This window comes from Camelus bactrianus, chromosome 3 (assembly GCF_048773025.1).
Source record: "Camelus bactrianus isolate YW-2024 breed Bactrian camel chromosome 3, ASM4877302v1, whole genome shotgun sequence".
NCBI classification, from domain to species: Eukaryota; Metazoa; Chordata; class Mammalia; order Artiodactyla; family Camelidae; genus Camelus; species Camelus bactrianus.
In genome coordinates this window covers 53,478,605-53,501,551 of record NC_133541.1, presented here as the reverse complement: position 1 = coordinate 53,501,551, position 22,947 = coordinate 53,478,605, and the positions used below count along the sequence as shown (strand labels likewise).

General features: G+C 34.2%; 1 protein-coding gene across 1 annotated transcript in view; it reads left to right on the top strand.

Moving 5' to 3' along the window:
* The window catches only part of AP3B1 (adaptor related protein complex 3 subunit beta 1), a 220,652-nt gene that overhangs the window by 188,516 nt on the left and 9,189 nt on the right, over positions 1 to 22,947 (top strand). Inside the window, exons 24-26 of the mRNA XM_074360087.1 lie at positions 2,991 to 3,075; positions 15,026 to 15,123; positions 20,410 to 20,548. Coding sequence (XP_074216188.1) covers positions 2,991 to 3,075; positions 15,026 to 15,123; positions 20,410 to 20,548 — 322 coding nt within the window. The remainder of the gene's footprint in view (positions 1 to 2,990; positions 3,076 to 15,025; positions 15,124 to 20,409; positions 20,549 to 22,947) is intronic.

Genomic DNA, 22,947 nt, shown 5'->3' with positions numbered 1-22,947 from the left:
CTTGAAATCCAGCTTTTTTTTTAACCTAGTTAAAAAATTAGTTTAGTTTAAAAAGTGTCAAGCAGCTGATATATGAATTGTCTGAAGGTTGAAAATGTTATCCAAAGGTTAAAACAGTAGAACAGTATTAACATTTCTTTGAGCTGGCATAATGAGTTGATGAGTTGACCTTTCGTTGGCCTATGTAGAATAGAAGAAATAAATATAATAAATTTCATAGTATGGCCTTAACACCAAAATAAAATATGAATATATACCATTGCCTCAGTACTTGTAATCGGCTTTCTTTTCTTTCCTTTCCTCTTCTTTTTTTTCCTCTTCATTTCTTTTCTTTTCTTTGGCAGATGTTTTGACTGTAATGTTTCTTTCGTTTTGTTGGCATTTATTGAATACCCTCAATACACAGTTCTTTCCCTGCAGTATATGTTTGTATGTCACACCACCTAGTCTCTTTCATCAGCAGATAACAGTAGAGTTACAGAGTGTGATGAACCTTAACTAGTCCTCCAAAAAGACCTAAGAATGCAACAGAGAACAAATACTGCATTTTAATGTTTTTGTGAAATAAGGGAAGTAAGATACTTGTTTTATTTAATAAGCACATATGTGCATATTAAGGAGTCCAGCAGGTTTCTTATTTGTTACTGATTTGTTCTCTTTTTCTCTATGAGATGACTTTTACCTGGATTTTGCCCTGCCTTTAGCATGAAACTGGATTCCTTGCAAGAGTAGTAGGATTAAAGTGCCCTTTTCCCTAGAGACCCACATCAAAGTAAATGACATCCTGTGTGATTTCATTTTTCATTATTAATGGTGTGATATAATAGAACCAGTGTTTCTCAGCCATTTCTTTATCACCCTCTCGTGTAAATAGCAGTAATCCAGAAGCAGTATCCAAATACAGATACCCGACTGAGTAAACTTTCCGGTGTAGTACATAATGTCTTAGTACAAACGTAGTACGTTAGCACAGTGAGACACTCACACTGTACGTGTAGGAAGTACATGGTAGGAAGGGAAACATTTTACTAACAGAAGTACACAATTTTAAAAGTTCGGAACCACAAAGTTAACTTACATGTACTATACAATCTTTACTCATGTTTTCTTTTTAATTACAGATGAAATGATCAGCCTTCTCCTTTCCAACACTTCAAAAATTATAAAAATCTGTTATATGAATAGTTTTGTGCTGATCACTTTGTTCTTGAAGCATCATATAATCAAACATGCCGCTGATCACAAACTGTCCTCCAGAATTAGCATGACACCAAGCTCACAGTTATCTTAAGACTGAGGGCGTTACCAAACTGTCAAAGAGTGCTATCAACAAGGCATCTTGAGAACTGTCACTATGTCAAATGACATACAAGGACACACGATGTAGAGAGCTCTCAATCCTGAACACTGGCATGTTTTGGATATGACAGCATTTGCCACCAGTGTGTGGCAAAACAAGACCAAACCCCAGTATATCTACGGCACAGAAGAAAGCGTTACGGATTCGTTAAAGAATAGCCGTGAGCAACGAGACTGACAGAGCTGTGGAATGATAAGGTGTAACTTTAGGAGAAATGCAAGAAAACTATCATAGTTATTTACAATAAAGCATATTTGCCAGAGATTAGGTAGCAAGTCTTTGGTACTTACATACCACCTTGGTAAACATTAGGTTTATAAACAAATGAAATTCAAACTGGAATCAGCAAACCAACTAAATAACTAAGCAAGCAAACCAGTAACACTTTAAAATCAGCATCAGACAAGTACCTTCTTGTAATATCTAATCTTCATTGAGCCTTTGAGACATAAAAATACTTCTTAATATCTTAAACTTATCGAATTATTCTTTTGTCCTACCTGTACCATCATTTCTGTTATGGTTAGCATTAAATGGCAAATCATACTTAACCAACAAGCCCTAGGATAGTCACAGTCTACTGGATTAGTGTGTGCTTGCTAAAATATAACCACATCATAATACATAGGCAGAAGAGATAAAACTAAATATAAAGCTGCTATACAGTACAACTCCAGTTATACCGAAGACTTTAAGCAAAGGGGAAACCAAAAGTGAATGGTTTTGTTTTAAAATAGAATATATATAGATAAATATTTATACTAAATAGGTATATGTTTGAGATCCCTCATTATTCTAATGTACAGCATTACACTTGGACTTTGGAACCATAAGCAGAATAAGATGGTGTTATTGTTTGTCTTGAGTTTTATCATTTCAACTGAAAAACACCAGTATTGTATGTTGAAACAGTTATTTCCTACACTCGATTAGTTGATAGATGAAGCTTTAGAAATTACAAATCTACAAAATGACATTTTATTATTTGTTTTTTGCAAGATAATCTGCTACTGAATTTTCTTTGAGTAACTGAATAATGCAATTAGACTTAACCATTTTGGTTCCTGTAATGCTAGTTGTCTTGGTTAATTCTGAGGACAACAAATTAATTTCTCCTACCAGCTTTGCTTTAATTTGCATGTTTTAAATTTTGAATTTTTTCCAGTGGAAATTTAGAACATCGTTTAAAATTGATTTTTTATATCTAGACTAAATATTCCATAGTTTCGTGTACATAATCTCTTAAAAGCACTCAGAGTCTATTAAAGTTATTCCAAACAGGAGTACATTTACTACCTTCTCCCTTTTAATGCCTGTAAGCACAATATTGTGGAATATGAAATTTCTCAGGATGAGATATATTTCTGAAATAAATAGATACAATATGTTCATTGATGTATATGCAGAATTAAGTTGAATTAAATGAAAAAGAAAGTCTTCAAGTGTTCTTCAAGTCTTCTACCTTATAATTTGCTTTAATACTCTTAGTTTAAAATTGTTCTTACAATAATTTGACTATTAAATATGACTATTTCAACCAAACTACAAACATTACATAAATTTTCAATGTTTGGTTTGCCTGTTTTTCACATCCTCCGTGTTTTCATGTCTAAATTATCTTATTTCCTAGAATCTCTTGAGCCTGAGGGATCCATTACTGTTTCAATGGGTATTGACTTTTGTGATTCCACTCAGACTGCCAGTTTCCAGTTGTGGTAAGTTCAATTGTTCATCTGTATTTCATATTACCTTTAAAGGATAGCAGATCAAAAACAAGGCTTTAAACAGCTTTTTCTTCGAGAGACAAAACAGACACAAATGTGCTTTTCTTGGGCAATGTTTAGACTGCTATGGAATAGTTGTACAAATTGTGTACAATATATGTATTTTTAGTATTTGTTACACAGCTAGTCATTACTGTCTGCCATATGTGGTTGAACTTCATAGTTTGTTGGTTAAAAAAAGAAGCTACTGCTAAATATTTTTTTTGCTTGTCTTAGTTCTGTGGTTTTGGAAAATTTATGAGAAAATTCATGAGGAATCAAAAACTTTAGTAATAGTATTGGCTAGCCTAGAGAAGATATCTTCTGAAACATCTTATATGTTGTCTTGAGACTCTTAAATGGAGAATTATTGATTCTGTCAGTACCAAAAACCCATACATTTTTCCCTTTTTATTTTTAGTTTACAAACTGCTTTTGATAAAATTCAAAAGAGAACATGTATTAGTTGACAGAGGTTTCATAGGTGAATAATATTCAAAAGAGGTTTTCTAGGATTGGGTTTTGTCGTTGTTACTGTTTTTATATGATATTTTATACATTTCTGATGAATCTAAAATATGATTTGTTATTTTGATTTGCAGTTGCTTTGTTCTTATTTTAAAAAGAATTGAGACATTTTATGTATCTAAATTTTAGCTAGCTTCTAATAGAATTTGTTATGATAAAAATCTCCAAGTTTAGGAAATAGACATTTTAAAGTAAATTTATAGGTTAAATATAGTGAACCTTTCTTTTTCATATGCCTTTTCAGTTTACCAGTAATTCAGGCCTAATATTAAACCATTTATTGCTGAGAACCTGCAATGATGAATATAAGCAATGTAGCATAACACATTGATTTTATGCAGATCATCACCTTTATGTTTTGGGAGGTCTGCTATATTAGTGATATATAAAAACTGATTACTTTTCCCAACATTGCCTAGTAATTGTTTATTATTTTTCTATTAGACAACACAGATCAATATTACTGAGCACAAGACTATGAGTAACATCACTCTAAATAGATTTGCCTCCAACACCAGAGGTACATTCATTTTAATGATTTCAACAATGTGAGCCCAATGACAAAGCTTATGCACTAAGTTACGGAGAAAGTAAGAACTAAAAAAATTATTTTTTCTTTTCAATTTATATCAAAAACCCTTTATATGTAATGAGGTAGGGTTTTATTTTTCTCACTACAAAGATTTTCTCTTTAGTCCTTTAGACAAGATATGCATCTTTCACAATTAACTAAATCCCTTTAGGGGTAAATATTTAGGTAGTGTTTGATTTTTAGCACTTTATGGAAAGTGCATATGAATAATTTTTTCTCAATTTCTCTTAAACATTTTAGGAAAATGATGAATTTATTTTAGATAGAAAATATCCTTAGCTATTACAAGTATTTGCATTAATATGTTTTTCTGTTGTGAAGGCATAAATTAGTAATTTATTTTAGATTTCTATTAAACACATAAGCACACTAGATCAAAAATTATTTTTGTGTGTGTTCCAAAAAGAACACTTTGTCTTGCATCAAATGTAATTGATCCTGAAGCAGTGTAATCACAATTACTCACTTTCTTAATTGGCCTGCCCAAAATCAGAAAATGGAAACCGATCGACACTGTTGAAATCAATAGCTTCATAGTAGTGCTCGTGGGGGTAGGGAGATAGTGGTAATGGGTAGATCAATTGGTCTTAGATGCCAATCACTGACTGTGCCTTTTGCATAGTAAGTAGCACTTTTTGCTTAGTGATGTGCCGTATTAGTCTTAGTAGTTCAATAAGAAGGGAAAAAAAGCAAGAATGGCTGATATTGAATTTTTTCCTCAAAATACATTAATACAAATCAATACATAAAATCATGGGTAATAAGAGCATGTTTGATAAGAAGCCTTCAGAAGTGCTGAGAACATGGACTGTGAGCCTTCCAGGTATACTTCTGTTTATTTAAAAAAAAAAAGGGACAAGAATAAAATGATCCTACTTTAGCTTCTAGATGAATTTTCTGTATCATTATAGTTATATGATACATATATATAGATAGATAAAACTATTATATATAACTATATAGTTATATGGATACTTGATAAGTATTAATGTCTCTTTTTTTTGCTTTGCATTTTAAATGGTCATCCGATTAAGTCCTTGATTAAATGTATTGAGATTGAAAATGTGTATCATATACATAAATGTTTCTCTCTAAAAGTAGATGCTGTACATAAATAGGTCTCATCCTTGCAATTAGCAGATATTAATGTATTAACTAGTATGAAAAATAGTACATCTTGGCTCAGGTGGAAGGGCTAAGCACTAGCATCCACCCCTCTTTTTGCTCCAAATCCATTAAAAAGACAGAAAATACATTCTTTAATAGAGAATGAGCACCAAAAGGGAAAGAGTGCCATTAGCTGACCAGAAATTGTGAAGAATTATTGGCAGTTAGAAAGCAAATGGGAACAAATAAACAATAACAGAGAAAATAAAAACCACAGAGCAAAACACTCATGGGGGAAAACTACTACAGTGGTAAGAACAAATCTGGCAGAATATCAAACACTGAGTGAACAAGTACAAAGAAAAGTCAGGGTAAGACAGTCTCTGGGAATTAAAGGCCTTCTTCCAGCCCCACCTCCCCAGCCTTGCCCCTGGCCACAGGCAGCATACGCGTTTAGTCAGAGACCTAAGAATTTCCCTGTGAAGAAAGTGAACAAGCACTTGTCTGGTAAGGACTTCTGATGAGAATGTGGGGGCCTAAGGGAACAGCAGAGGTGAGTTTGAAGGAAGGAGGCCAGATGGTCAGAGAAGAGATGAAATGCAGTTCTGTCCGAGAGAGTAATATTCTCAAGTGGTCTACTAGGTTTAAAGCCAGTCTTATGTCTTTTGGTGGAAAGATAAGGCCATTGCCTGCCTGCCTTCCAGCTTCATGACTGTGTAACCAGTCATGTCTCACCCACTTAAGCTCCAGGTAGCCCATCAGGGAGAGGAGAGCAATAGAAATACTACTCACTAACATGTATCAAGCAATTGCTGTGAGCCAGGCACTGTTCTAAACACTTGCATTGTGTGTAATTTACTTAATTCTCAAAACATTCCTATGAGGTGGGTACTATTATTATCCCATTTTAGAGGTGAGTAAACTAAAGCACAGGAATAAAACCTGTCTAAAGTCTCATAGCTGATAGGGAGCAGAACTTGTTGTGTGTATCAGTTAAATCTAACCCTTCGTTATAAATAAAATGGACAGTTTAGGATGACCAGACTTTTGACAGAAAGCATCAGTTTGAAAGGGAAAGCTCAAAATGACTACAAAGACTCACTGATCATGAAGGGAGCAACAATTTGAGAAAGAGAAGAGATAGCTATAAATTACAACTAATATCTGATTCAAGAGAATACTACATCTGTAAAGCAATAATATATTGCTTACTTCGAGATGGAATAATCAGACAGTTTTAAATGTATTCTTGGAGGTCTAAAAACCTAATGCCAAAAAAAAGTTCAGTAGATGGATGATAGGTTGGACAGAGCTGAATACTGACTTAGTGTTCCATAAGAGGGAGTCGCTGAAATTGACTAGAATAGAGGGCAAAAAGGCAGAGATGGACAATATGAAAGAAAAGTTAAAAAAATCAATTTATCTAATGGGAGATCTAGAAGGAAAGAAAAGAGAGAACGAAGAGAAGAAATAATTAAAGAAATAAATTATAGGAAAAAATTTTCCCAAGCAAAGGAAAAGTGTAAGCCTTCAGATCGAATGGACCCATCAGAGGCCAAACAGGATGAATATGAATGACCATCAAAAAGACCACATCCGGATAGAATTTTTGGTAAGGAAAATAACCACTCCAGTATCTTCCAAAGTAGAGAAAAACAGCAGCTTACCTAAAAATGAGCAAGAATGTGAATGGAATCAGATTTCTCATCAATACTGTCACCAGTTCTGGTGGCCAGAAGGCAAGGAACATGACCTTTAAAATTTTGAGGAAGCCAAATAGACATTTTTCACACAAGCAGAGATTCCATCAATTTACCACCCACAGGCCCTTTCTGAAAAGGATTACTCAAAGATATACTATAGTTTTAAAAATAAAGTTTAATCTGAGATGGAGAAAAACAGAGCAAAAAATTAAAGAATTGTACCTGTGAAGTCCATCAGTGTGTAAAAACACTTGTCCACACCTAATGTAAAAAGTAAATTTTAATAACCTGGAATCAAAATCTTAACATGGACATGTGTGAGGAGGAATGATGGTGTTCTTGTCATGTTTGACAAGAGGATTGACTGATGGCAAAAAGAAGTTTAAGTACGGTTCAAAATGTTAAAGCTAAACTCTGAATTAGAAAGTATGATATATTATGACCTCCAAATGACTAGAGGGAAGAAGCAAAGGAACGCTTGAAACTTGACCAGTTTAACAAAGCAGGAGAAGAAAAAAGCATGGTAAATAGAAAACAAAATAAGATGACTGGAAGGTGGCCACAATTACTGGTTATCAGAATTCATGTTAGTAAGGTAAATTCCGCTTACACTGAACATGTAAAAACACAATTCAACATATACTGTTTATAAGAACCCCACCTAAAAGAGAATGGCACAGAAAAATTAAGAATAAAAAATTAAATATACATGTGTGTGTATTATCAGACATATAAGTTACCCGTCATCACGTGAATATTAGAAGCATTCTCCTTTGAGAAAAGGAAAACCTAGTTACCCTATTTGAACACTATTTCACATTTTTGTTTGTTTGTTTTAGAACTTATTTATTCAAATCTGAGTTATAATCATGATCTTAAAGTCTTCCATCACAGAAATGTTTCTTTCTTCTAGTAGTTCTAACAGATTCACTTTATATTTTTGTTGTTACCATTTCACATTTTAATGGAAGTTCTAGCCAATTCAGAAAGACAAGTAAAAATAGAGGTACTAATTTTAGAAAGAAGGATGCAAAATTATCATATTTATTCAATGTGTAATTATCAATCCACAGTGTCTTGGAATCAACAGAAAATCTTTTATTCAAACTAATGAGTTTAGGAAGGTGGTACAAATCCTTATATAAAAATCATTAACATTTCTATATAAAATATTATGAATGAAATTCTATTTACAAGAACAACAAAAGGAATAAATTAACAAGAAATATATGATACCTATATGGAAAATTGTTTAAAAACCTGAGACTTTCCTGAGGGCCATAAAAAGAAGATATAAATAAAATAATAAGTATACTCTGTTCCCAAATGGGAGATAGTACTGTCCCTCAAATTAATCTTGGAATTCAGTGTGATTCTAGGCTAAATTCCAGTAGACCTTTTCAAGGAATTTGACAGATTTCTAAAGTTCAACTGAAAAAGAGGATGAAAAAAGCCTTTTTTAGTAATAACTTCAAAATATTCTTTAAAGTCACAGGAGTATTTTTACTCAGTGTAATTGGCTATTGGCACAGGAATCAGTGAAACAAAACAATTTAGAAATTCAGAAATTTTGTTTATCATAAAGGTGACATTTCAAATCAGTGGGAAAGAACAGACCATTCAGTAAATGGTGTGAGGAACATACCCTCCTCCCATAGATTATTCCAAAATAAATTCTAAATGGATTTATGATTTAATCATAAAATATGAAAGTGTTTAGAAATAATATAGACAAATATTTTCATACTCTTTGGGGGTAACAGTAAAGCAAGACACAGTATCCAGAAAGATACAGAGAAAAATGGACAGGTTTGACTATTAAAAATTTTGCACTTCTCTACAAAGAAGAAAAAATAGATACCATAACAGGTAAGAGATGGTGAGATAATATTACAGCATATTTAGCAGACAGAAGTTTAGTAACTAGAATATATAAAGAACTCTTGCAATCAATAAAAAGGACTCTAATATAAAAGTGGAGGAAGGTTGAGAAGAATAGTTTATTTACAAGAAAAGAAAATGTAAATGGCCAGTAGCCATAATATATCCAACACCAATAGTAGACAGGGAAATAATCATTTCATCCATCAGATTTGCAAAATTTTTAGATAATTTTAATATCTGACAAGGAAGATACAGAAAAACGTGTATTCTTTCTTGTATATTGTTTGTGGGACTTCAAGTTGGCACCCCCTGTTTTAGGGTAGTTTGCCAAGATCTATCAAAATGCTAAGTATTCATACTCTTCAACTTAGCTGTTTCATTTTTAGCGTATCAAGCTTGAGGAAATACTGGGGCTTGTGCTGAAGAAATAGATCTATCCAAGGGTATTAAGTAGGCATTGTTTGTAATAGGAAACATTTGCAAATTCAAATTGATGGGGAATTGCTTAAATTAATTATGATATATCCCTATTATGTATGTAGGTTTTGAGTATCTACTATGCATTAAGCACTATACTAAGTTGTGTTGTTTCATTTACTCATTAAAACTAGCTGGCAAGGTAAGTGCCATTTTTCTCACTTCATAAGGAAACTTGAATTACACAATGGTTAGACTACCTGTCCATTTCTCTTACCTAGAAAATGGATCGAGTTGGATTCTAGGAGTCTGTGAAATGAGATTACATATAGTAAAAGTATATGCATTACAGTTACATGTAGAACAAATAGAATCTTGTCCTACGTTAAACTATCATGTCATCTGATCCCATGTAATTAGGTGGTTTAAAGCTGCCTAGTAATAGTACTTTGTCAATCTGGTAAAAGATCAGCAGTTAAGAGCAGCTGGAGTAGCTCCAGAGTGTCTTCCTATATAATGCCTGCCCACCTTTTTGTTTCATGTGCTGCCCTCATTAGCATGTGCCAGTCATCCTCAGGGTCACAAGATGGCTGCCCTACTTCCAGGATTCTATCTGCATTCCAGGCAAAAAAAATTAAGAAAAAAAGGAGTGATGTGGAAGGAGAAGCCATGTCTATGTCAGAAAAGCAAAACTTACCCCAGAAGTCCCCAGCACACTTCTGTTCAGGCTTCATTGGTCATAACTGGATCACTTGATCACTCCTAGCTTCAAGGGGTTGAGAGATACAGTGTGCATTTGGGTGCACTGTCTACCTGAACAATATTAGGGTGATGTCAGGAAAGAAGGAAAAAAATAGATATTGAGTAAGCAACAACAGGGTCTGCCACAGTAGTGTTCCAGTTTTATTACATTTGTCTCATAAGACCCATTTTAGATGAGAACTTATATCCTTAGTTTTTTAAAATACTTTTGTTGAAGTATAATCAGTTTACAATGTTGTGTCAATTTCTGGTGTACAGCACAGTACTTCAGTCATATACGAACATACATATATTCATTTTCATATTCTTTTTAACCATAAGATACTACAAGATATTGAATATAGTTCCCTGTGCTATACAGTATAAACTTATTGTTTATCTATTATATATATATATATATATATATATATATATATATTATTTAGTATCTGCAAATCTCAAACTCCCAATTTAATATCCTTAGATTTTCACACATAATTACATGTTAACAGCCACAGAAAATAAACCATGCCTTGTCCAAAAGTCGCAAAAGTGAAACATATCCAGTCAAGTCAAGTCGGGTATATTAGTCTCTGACACACTGGTTGTTGCTAGTGGGGGCATTTCGAGAATCACCTTTCTCCCCCAAACCTAAGCCTGCTGCTTACCCACCTTGGTTTTCATATATGCCTTAGAAGGCAAGTCTCCTTTCCCTGCTTTCACCAGGGGAGTAAGTGGTATCCTTCAGGAGTGTTGGAGAGGAGAAGGCTGATCAATTCATCTGTAATTAAAAAGAAAACATGAGTAAAGATTGTATAGTACATGTAAGTTAACTTTGTGGTTCCGAACTTTTAAAATTGTGTACTTCTGTTAGTAAAATGTTTCCCTTCCTACCATGTACTTCTACACGTACAGTGTGCGTGTATCACTGTGCTAACGTACTACGTTTGTACTAAGACATTATGTACAGACAAAAATAGAACTTCAAAAGGAATGAGAAAAAAAATAAATAAAATTGATAGGTTTTTGCCCTCCATGGATTTTCTACCTCAGTGGAGTGCCTTGTCTTTTCCTACTTGCAGAACACTGACTTATCCAGTCATTTGAAGCTGAAATTTTATATTTAACACTAAATTAGTTCATAGTATGTATGCACCTATCCATTTACTCCATTATCAACCATTACGTATTTCTCTTAATGTGAAATTCCTTACATCTGGCCTGGTCTTATCCGTCCAGTGCCCCACCCTCGATGCCTCTCTCCATCTTAACCTCTGCTGTTTGGGGAAGAACTGTCCTACTCCATTCCAGGGCTGACCAGTTCACCTGCTTCTTATGCTATTCATCCCAACCTTGTTTACCTCCTCTAAGACCTTACTCTGTTTTTTGTTTCTTCGTCTTCACTGGCTCTTTCGCACCAGCCCTTAAATATGCTCACGTTTCTGTAAGCATTTTTCTTTTGCCTCTGCATCCTCATGAGGCTTCTGCTGCTTTCTGCCTTGTCTCACTGCCGTTCTTCCTGCTCACCCTTCATCCCACCGCATTCTGCGTTCTTCCTCCAGTCTGAACTGGCTGCTCAGCCAGCAGTTACCCTTGCTTCTCTGTATTCCTCCCTGCAGTATTTGACAGACACCCACTCCTTCTTACTTCTTTCTTACTTATCTATAGGTTTTCCCCAGGTTTCCACCTTACCTTTTTTTTTTTTTTTTTTTTTTTTAGTGTATCCTCTTTTCCTGATCTTACCTACTCATAAGGCTTCAGCCTTTCCTTGAACCATTCTGGTTACTTCCAAACTCATATGTACTGCCCTGACCTCTTCTGATTCATGATTTATATTTCCAGTTATCTGCTAAATATCTTTTCCTGGATAACTCAGTGGTACTTAGAATAAAACATGATTAAACCAAATCATTTTGTTTAATTCCCAAAACTCCTCCAGTAGTTGTCATATTCCCAGTTGTTCATATTAGTTCAAAATCTCTTCCTCCCAGCCATCACTACATCTGTCCCTTTTAACTCTGAAATACCCCCATCTTTCTAGTTCCCAGTGGTACCCACCCTAGGGAAGCAGTCTTTATAGTAGAATAAAATACATACATAAAGCAGCAAGCATCATATAGCAGACTTTGGAGTGGGGTAGACCTGGGTTCAAATCCCAGTGCTGCTCTATTCAAGTCTTCATACTAGCTGTGTGACCTTAGGTATGTTATTTAACTTCTCTTAATTAAATTAAGGGTAACAGAAGCTGCCTCTTAAGATCATTATTTGGATGTACCAAAGTAAAACACACAGTCAGTGCTAAAACCCCCTGCCTAGACTGTTAAAATTAGGTTCCTTCCTGACCTACCTGCCTTGGTTTCTCCTCTGCTTCACCGTACACACAGCCAGCAGAGTTTCTAAAATACACATGGGACCGTTTATTTTCCTGTGTCAAAAGTCTCTGGTAGTTTCCTGTTTTGTTTTTTTTCAGGAAACTTTGAAGCACCTTTTTCTTAGCTTTAGGAGTAAAGTGATCATGCCATGTGTCATACAAATCAGGACACTTCAGAGAGTGAGAGGAGACATTAACTGAACAGGATTTCAGGACAACAGCCTTGGGAGAGCTGGTCGTGCTTGTGCTGTGCACCCCCAGTCCCATCTTCTGACATCAGCACGCTGCACACCATTCTCAGAACACAGATCTAGAATTCCTAGAATGCCCCTCTCCCTCCTTTTGGAAGTAAGCTTATCTCTACCTCGCTCCTGCAGGATTAAATCAGTCTTCCTTGGACCATGATACTTTCCATATATCTCTAACATAGGCCTTTCCCTTTCTGTTATAAACATAATTGAACTCTTTCTCTCTCACTAAACTTGTGAACTTCAAGGGCCAATCTCACTTGTCTTTATATCCCCACTCACTCACACAGAACATGGGATCAAGTTTGTATTCAGTAAGTGTTTATTGAATTAATAAATAAGTTGGATTTATTGATTTGCCTTGGGTGACCCACATGTGAATAATTCAAAACATTCTTTTGTTTTTTCAGTCTAGTCTTTACCTTGTTCCATGAAAAAAATAAGGCAGCTTAAAAGAATATAATATATATTAGCATAAAGTCAAAGTGGATGATGTTCTTTTCTTTCTTCATATTTTAATATTTCTTCGTGTTTTAATATTTGTCTCTACTGCACCCTTCAGGAAAGTATTTTTTAACCCAATTTTTTATATTTCTTATCCACAATTCCCATCACCCTAGCCACTTTCCCACTGGCCATGAGATCCAGTTCTAACACAAAAGTAGAATTCTTTCCATGGGACTTTCAGGGAAGCATTTGCTTTCCTGATAAAGAAGGAACAAATTCAGTTGGTTCAGTTATTCACTATGCTTCCATCCTCACTCTTCCTTCTTCAGTGGAATGTAGAGGCGGCGCCTAAAGATGCAGCCGCCACCTGGCAACGGTGAGGGTGAGAATCAGCACACTAGGGACAGTGGAGTTGAAAGCTGGAGAAACCCCCGTTCCTAACAGCATTTTTAAGCCAATGAACCAGCCTTTTGGTAACTTCCAGCATTACTTACATACTGGCCAATAAGTGCCTGTTTCTCAAGAAATTGTCAGTTGGATTTTCGGTTTATTTGCAGCCAAACACATTGCTAACTGATACACTCATCAACATAACTTCAAACATGTAATTTAAAAATATTATAAAGCAGTTTTAGCAATTTTTTATAAAGAGAGTAGTTTCATAAGATTTGAATGAAATAACTGCACTCAGGATTGTTTTTCTGTCTGACAAAAGGACAAAATTGCCTTTCCAAAGTTCTTCGAATCCTAAAATAATAACTTTTCTCGGCCATAAAAAAAAAAATGCCATTTGCAGCAACATGGATGGACCTAGAGATCGTCATTCTAAGTGAAATAAGCTAGAAAGAGAAAGAAAAATACCATATGATATCACCTATATATGGACTATAAAAAAAAGAAAGAGGACACTAATGAACTCATCTACAAAACAGAAAAAGATTCGCAAATACAATAAACAATCTTATAGTTACTGGGGGAAAGGGGGGTGGGAAGGGATAAATTTGAGAGTTTGAAATTTGCAAATGGTAGCCACTACATATAAAAATAGATTAAAAAAACAAATGTCTTCCGTATAGCACAGGGAACTATATTCAATATCTTGTAATAACATTTAATGAAAAAGAATGTGAAAACGAATATATGTATATATATGCATGACTGGGACATTGTGCTGTACACCAGAAACTGACACATTGTAACTGACTGTATTTCAATGAAAGTAATAATGATGATGATGATGATAATAATAATAATAATAATAATAATAATAATAATAATAATAATTTTTACCACATGTTGGTCATTAATGTCAATGAATAGTGCTACTAGGAAATAAGGGGTTTTGTTTTAGGAAAGTAAGTTTGCAAATGAGGTATTATTTTACTAGCATACATCTTAACACAGTATGATCACTCCATTTTAATTCTCTATTTAAGATTAATCTAATATTTTAAAAGACAACTATTTAAGACTAAAAGCACTCCATTTTCTACACTTTAAGCCTACGAAGTTACAGATAAAATATTCTCTACTAGATAAGCTGCATTAAGTGTTCCTCTGGTAGTAGTGGATATGTACCCTTGTCCTTTAGGTAGAATTTTTAAAAATTCTATGACAAATGGTGTATTTACCGTAACTGCATATTTTCATTAAAAAAATACATGTTTTCCAATTGAGATAACAGACGTATTTCTCTACAAGTAGTGTTGAGAAATTTTTCAAGCCTTTTTTAGCTGTGATACTTAGACCAAGAAGATCTTTATATGCTGACTTATCCTTTAATTGCACCTATTTAACTGCAGAGTATTAAGAAGAAAGTTTATTTATTAAGCACTTAGTCATCTTTAATGTGTTTTTTCCTTAGTACCAAGGATGATTGCTTCAGTGTTAATATTCAGCCTTCTGTTGGAGAACTGCTTTTACCTGTGGCCATGTCAGAGAAAGATTTTAAGAAAGAGCAAGGTGAGAAGTTACTACAGTTTACTAGAAATTGACATCCCAACTAACTGGTGCTCGTTCTTCCAGCCAGTCTCTAAAATAAATTACCATGTATACATAGCCATTAACAGATGCCAGTGCCTAGTCTTCCAGTTTTTGCTAATGCTTTTGTGTTTATAAAATAACCTTAAAGGTATGTGTTTGTCTACATTCCTGGCATACTTGAAAATTGATTAATACATCTTTTAAATAATTGATTCTTAATTAACTTTTCAATTCTGGGACTTGTGGTTTGTGAATCTAATGATGTATTTATGTGTTTTGCATTAGTGAAAATGTGAGGAGTTTGAGACTTAGCAAAGTCTTATCCCTATAAGTGTTTCTGTATTTGCTTTCACTATGAAGCTGTTTTTCATGTTCTAGTAGTATATTTTTCCATGTACTTATTAGAGTGACCTGCCCTTCAAAATAAAGTCCTAATTATAGCATTAAAATACCTCTATTTTCTTTTGATCTAATTCTGTATTAAAGGAATGCTGTGCTATCAGGCTATATCAGAGGTGAAACAGTTTAAATTATGCACCGAAAAAAAATATTTTCAGCAGAATGAAAGTATTAATACCTTGGGCTTGCCCCAGAGTCAAGAATACCTTCTAATAAAAGTAATTTTTGTCTTATATGAATAAGGGAAAATAATTAATTTTATGTTTTATTAACTATAACATTTATAAAACTAGGGCATATTTAAATGGTACTGTCAGCAATTTTTTAAAGTTTCTATGAATCTAAGCTATGTTTTCCCTCTGGAGGGGGTTATCAAACAGAGATTGCCTCTATCTTGAAGTCATTAAATCGTACTTGTCAAGCTTCCACAAAGTCCTAGGCGCACACAAATCCCTGCACCTAAGGAGAAGGGCTTGCTTCCTGGGTCTTCATCCTTGTAGGGCTGAAGACTTTTTTTTTTTTTTTTTTTTTTTTTTTCACTATAAGCCTTTGCAATCCACAATGTCAAAAAGACCTGCTGTAGAAGAATCTCACAAAGAAAATCTCATACAGGACTGTAAATTAACAGTAATCTTTTATTCTTTTGCCTTATTTTTAAGTGATTAAAAAAAGAATGACAGTCCCTCTTTGCATTTGCTTTTCTTGGAAGTTGATTATTGCTGTAGAAGAAGAAACTCGTGTTTTGTGATTTTATTTTTTCTATTGATGAATTGAATTGATTCTTACGTTTGCTATTCTTACCCTTTGCTGGCTAAAGCCTGCCTCTGCTTTACAACTGCTCAGCAAACCCAGGTGAGTGGCCCGCAAGGGACTGCGTAAGGCCTTAGCACACTTCTTGTTAAGAGGATGTTCCTTTTTTGAAAAGTGCACTTAAAGTGTATCCAAAGCAGCAGATTATCATATGCCCTTTATTTTGCCTCAGCTTTGGTTTAGAATACGTACTTGATATTTCGATCAAGTTTCTTGTGCTCTGCTGTGACTGAGGGATTTTTTCCCTGACTAGCCATACAGAACCGTAATCGCGTGAGAGAGGTACGCTTGGAGAACAGCTGTGGTCCTCTGTGGAGTTGTTGCCAAAATTCCTTTTTCTTCTGCCATTTTCCTTCTATGGTTGTTGATTATTTGTCTGAATAAATCTGGCAGCTGTTTGCTATGTTTAATAGAGCAGAAAGGCTACTCTGAATAAAGCTATTTGAAAATTTGTTTATATGAAGTATTTGTAAATCCTTGCAAGTCTCTTGGCATTTCTGTATCATTCTTTCTGTCTTCCTGAATTCATTCTTTGATATGGGACTTGATGCTGGCAAATTTACCACAGGTTTAAAGAGCCTTTTCAGTAGTATCTTTTTAGTTCTGAATTTCAGCCGGTTTGATAGTAGAGGTCTCAGTTCTCAACTTTACACATATATTTGTTTGTTCTACTTCTTGAGGAAGAGCTTAGCTTATTTTGCAGAAAATATCTAGAAGTGACTCGTTAACTGAAAATTCTAAATCAATAAAAATCAGTTTCCTCAGATTTTATCAGCGCAAGCTTCAGAGAGGGAAGATGCCTGTAAATTTAAGAAGTGTCTGTGTGTCATTACATGCTGCCTTTAATTTCTCTACTTTAAATAAAATGAATTTACATACTTACTATCTCATTTCACAGGGCATATATTTCAAGACTTAAATGCATTAAATGTATTAACTAGGATTTAACTGAAGAAATTATAAATTAAAAACATGAGGAAAATGGTTCTCTTTTAATACCACAGATAAGCATATTTGAAAAGTATATAAATATGAAATAAGAATACTTCTAATAGATTGTACATATTAGATTAATATTTTTAAAATAAAATTTATTTCTGATATACAGCCTGATCTATCACTTTTTCTCAGTCGTTGCATTTAGAGTTCAATGACTGAACATGCACATTTATAAGGCTGGTGGTCAGAGTCCTATATACTGAAGTTATCAAGAGTATTCATATTATAAGCCTTAACCAGAAGCCATATTTTATCATTACTGTGAGTTTTAAGCCTTACAAAGTTAGTTAATCTAGCTGTGGAATGATTTCAATACCATAAATAAAATGAGAGCTCTGTTTTGCTTTAAAAAATGTAATTTCATTTCTGGAACCAGTTTTAATTGTAAGAGACCTAAGCCAATTGCTTATATTCCAACTTCCTCCCTTACTCGTTTTTTTCTTAATGAATTAAACTAGAAATCTAAAACTTATTTTTTTATTTTTATTTTTTTAAACATTTTTATTGAGTTATAGTTATTCTACAATGTTGTGTCAAATTCCAGTGTTGAGCACAATTTTTCAGTTATACATGAACATACATACATTCATTGTCTCATTCTCTTTTGCTGTGAGCACCACAAGATCCTGTGTATATTTCCCTGTGCTACACAGTAATAAGATTTTAAAACTTTTTTTATCTTATTTTCTTATATTATTTTGTATACATTTTAACAGTTAATTACAGCTGATTAACCTAGATTAAGTGCTGTCCACTACCTCCCCCAAATTAGGTAAATTCTAATGAAGCAACAAATTCTATAGTCTGATAATTTTAAAATATTTTTCCAGTAACTTCACATTTATTATGTATGAACAGGCTGTATAGTGTGTAAAGTCTTTTTTCGTAAGAGAAAGTTTTAATGATACCTTGGCGTATTTTTCTTTCTTGTTAATTTAAGAATACCTGATATATTTTCATTTAGAAAAATCTCGAGTTTAAGATACCTAGAATGGTTACTTAATTTTATTATGATTTATGCCTCCATCTTATGGGTTCCTAGCTAGCAAGATGCTAATTCTTTAAATGGTCAGACATTTACTATTTTCTGGCCCTTAACCACCACAAGCAATCATATTTGATGCCCCTTAATTAGAGCACCTTTTTTTCTTTCCAGGTTCTTTTTCCACCTCAGCAATCGAGACAATACATTTGCTTACCATGCTGCTCTCCTAAGTGTTCTTTTGCATGTAAATTAATCTTGATTCAGTTTACACTGTCATGCTGAGTGGTACAAATTGCCTATAACAATAAAACAGCATGAGTTAAAAATAAAGGGGGGTGGGAAGGCAGATTGAATGTGTGCCTTACTTGATAGGATGTTACTTTGCTTTATGCCAATACATTAGCTGACGATAATGAATCTTCTGTTCTGAAAAGCATGGTTTAGTTGATTTTTTTAATTTTACTTCAATGGAGCAGTACCTTGTCTCTTATAGACCAAGTTAGACAAACCATTAATGACAAGAGTGTTAAGGTTAAATATGAAGCAATGCATTCACTTCTCTGAGTGCTATCCATCTTTCCATTTACAGGAGCTTGACAAAAGTACTGGCTTTGTACAACATTTCCTTTAATTACATGCTGCGGGAAACAGGCTTTTAACATAAACATAGTTGCATTCATTTATTCAGCAGTTGCTCTTCAATAGAGCTTAATGGAGAAGGTTTAAGTCCTAAATGAGCACACACATCTCTCAGCAGTGTTATGTCAGCAGCCACCATGCTTTACTTAAAAGCAGTGTTTGACTGCTTGTGTGGTTTTTAAAGCTTTTGCTTAATACTGAAGTTAAACGGTCTAAGACAGAACATAGTGTCCCCGAGTTTGAAAGTGGTTAGTAAAAACTGTTCTTTGTTAAAAGCTAAGTGAGTCTTTGTACAGTGTTAGGCTTTAGTATCTTCATACTGCTAATCATAGGGATTGTTTTTAAAATTTCTGTTGCATTTACAGTAAATGACTAAATTAAATACATAGCCCTGAAGGTGGAGGGCCTTTTGAAAACAAAATCAACTTTTACCGTTTTCATACATTTTTGTAAACTATCGTCTACACATCAAATGTCTCAAAAGATAATTGTTTTTAGTAGATACCATTTGGTGTCGATGTCTTAACATCACAGATCCACATAGATGGCATTTACTATAATTATTTTGATTTTTTTTCTAAACCGGGTACTAAATTTCAGCATTTGTTCCAAGTGCGTGGTATGTTGTTGAGTTTGTCCGCTGAACATTTTTGCATGAGATTTGGATATTAACGGCATGTGTTGTGTAATTCTATGTGGTTTTTGTTCATGATTTTGCTTAATTTCTTTCTTAAATATTATTTGAAATGTCTGGGATTTAAGGTTTTCCGTTTACATTTTTGTCTGTTTTCAGATGTTTTGCTTCAGAAATTTCGGTTGTTTTGGCAGTAACTATGGTTCCATTTACTAGGCAGATACTATGATCACTCAGTGTAGCTTAGTTACTCGTACACGTTTAGAACCATATTACTGTTCAGTGGCTTTGAGTCACTGTTGAGACAACTTGATCCGTTACTTTGAGATCATTCATCACGTAATGCTACTGCTTATTCCAGAAACACTTTGATTTGCTCTCAGGCAGCATTCAGCAAGAGAGATCTTTAAATGAAAAGGAGAAGGAAAAAATGGTTCTTATAAAGTGGAAGCTTAGTAGTTTACACATCCCATGTTGACTGAGTATATTTTAAAGAGACTGAAATTGGAATTTCATGTTTGTGATTTTATGATTTTATTAGTTTTACTCTATAGAATCACGTTTATTAAGAGTGATGTTTGCATTTTTACATGTTTTCCTACACAATGAGAATTTTTAAAGTTTTTTAATCAGTTGCAGTTCGTTTTAATTTTACAATGATAATCTTGTAAATTATATTCTGAAGTGGCATTTGTTTTTCTTTAAAAAAGTTTTTAAATTTTGACTGTGAGTTTTAAATTGTTTTAATATAATTGTCATAAAGATATTATTAAAGGGGAGCTTTCTTTTGCTTTTACAGGAAAGCTAACAGGAATGAATGAAACTTCTACTGTAATCATTGCTGCACCACAGAATTTCACTTCCTCTGTGATCCTTCAGAAGATTGTAAACGTAGCCAACGTAGGTGTAGTCCCTTCTGGCCAAGATAATATACACAGGTAGGTTCACCAGCACATACTTGTATACATGTATAAGTGTTTAATTTTCAATTCATAGTTTTCCTTGAAGATAATAACCCCTAAACATAGATGTACCCCCCCCCTTTTTTTTTTCTGATGATATATTTGATTGATTGATTTGTATTAAGGCCCTCTTCCCTATTTCATACAGTCCTTAGTGCACGGGTCTGGACTTTCCTGAAAAATACAGATAGTGAACCTGCATTTTATAATAGCTTACTGACTTGTAAAGGTACCTTTTGTGAGATATGGTTGAGAATTTTTTATTTCACCAGATTCAGTGAATTTCCAGGAAGAACTGTTTTATAAAGCAGTGGATTTGAACTTTTTTCCTTGAAAGAGGGGAGGTTCAGGTATAGATTTCCTTTTGACAGCAGTCCCCTAAGGCTGCTTCCAGTAATAAGGAGCTGCTGGGCAACCAACATGGCACCAAACGCAGCTTCTGTTTCTTACACCAGAAACGTCTTCACCACCAAGCATCTAAAACATGAGGTGCAAGTCATTTGTCTTTAAAGGCAGCAGAAAATTTGATCAGTATTTGCCTTCTTTGTATTCTTATGACTGCCAGCGGCTTGAAAGTAAAATAATTACCCTTAAACAAACATACAGCCATTGCTTGGTCCTCCATGAGCTGAAGGGAATTCACTGCACACCATCTTTCATCCCTCCGCCATTCTACTGCCAGTGGCATGCTTCCTCCAGTACATAGAGGAAGTAAATGTTAAATCAAAGGGAATGCCTCCAGACCTTTAAAAAATGTTTTTTTTAATCAATCCAGGGGCAAGAGAGGCCCTCTATGCAGAGGACTGTGGGTGATCTGGGTTTTAGACTCAGCTCTGCCATTATTAGGCCTGGTAATCTTGGGCAAGTTACAGCCCCTTATGGGCTTTAAGCTCCTCATGTGTTTGGAAATGGGTGGCAGGGAAAAGAAGGGGATTGAAATGAAATTCTGTGTTATCTATGGACGGACATTGGACTTGACATCAGAGGAGCTGAGGTAAAGTCTTGTCTGCCATTGTGGGGCTGCCTAACTTCATCTACTAATCATGGCAGGATAAAACGATGTCTGCTGGTTGAAAAACAAATTTACCATGTGCCTTTTTTTTCTTTTTTGAGAGAAGGGTCCTAAAGTAAGTTGTTCAAGAGATCTGATGCTTCCATTTCTTAATTTATGACAAGCCCAATCTATCTCACGTAAGATGGTGATAAAATAATAAAGTGGGTATAAGGACATCATATTGGTACTGCCATGCAAACACAACTTATCTGTCAGTTAATGTTGTTCAGTAGGAGGGGAAATGAACAAAAAGAAGCTTTTTCAATACAAATTTTTGGTTCTAAGTTTTGCTTGCTTTAATTGTTTTCTGCTTTAAATACTTCCCACTTTCCTGGGTGATTTTCTCCAGCAGAAATTGCTCTGTTTTATTTATGGGTCATTTGAATTATTGAAATTACTAAAACACCAAAATATCATGCATCAACTGCAACTTTAGCTTGTGCAGTGTGAAGTTTTACTTGACACGTCTAGTATCCACCAATACTCCCGTCTTGTCTTAATGTGTTCTTCTGTAATATATGAAACGACATAGGGTAACCTATTTTCCTATTGGAAAGACACTTAGTACAGTTGTGCAATTCTTACTAAAGCATAAAGTTTTCCTCTAACTTGTCTTGGTGGTTTGGAACTTAATGCCTGTTCTAATGATTAAATTATAGTCAATTCTCAGTTAGCCTTACTAGTGCAGGGGAGACACAACTTGCAACCGGCTCTGTTTGACTTTAGAGGGCAGAGCTTGCAATCCTACTTAATGTCCACGTCCTCATACACACCTGTGATGTCTTGACACTTGTGATCCAGCCTTCTCACAGCTGCCTGGTATTTGGCTCTGTACCTTGGTGGAGGAGCCTGTGTTACTACAAAACCAAGTGAATGAAATGCCTGTTTGTAATTTACAATAGGCTGTGCTCTCTTAACCTGCCTCACAAGTCTCATTGTACTTATTGAAGATGTTTTACATTTGCTTTTTTATAGTTAGGGCATGACTATAGTAATGTTTAAGTTTTAGAAGGCTTCCAGGTAATAATACCTAGAGTTATTTGTATTTTTCTTACAGAAATTGATAAAAATGATTATCCTGCCAATGTAACATTTTTTGCCATATTTTAGGCATAGTAACAGTTAAAACAAATAAACAGTCATGAGTAGAATCCACACTAATGTCTTTCTTAATTTTATTTAAAATGAATTAGCAATTACTGTTTATAATAACAGAAATTAACAGTTTACCACTTTGAGTTGTATTAATGTTTTTGACAGTAGTGTTCAGTATTGTATTACCCTATGGGATGAATGTGTTTATATATCTAAGCTTATATAT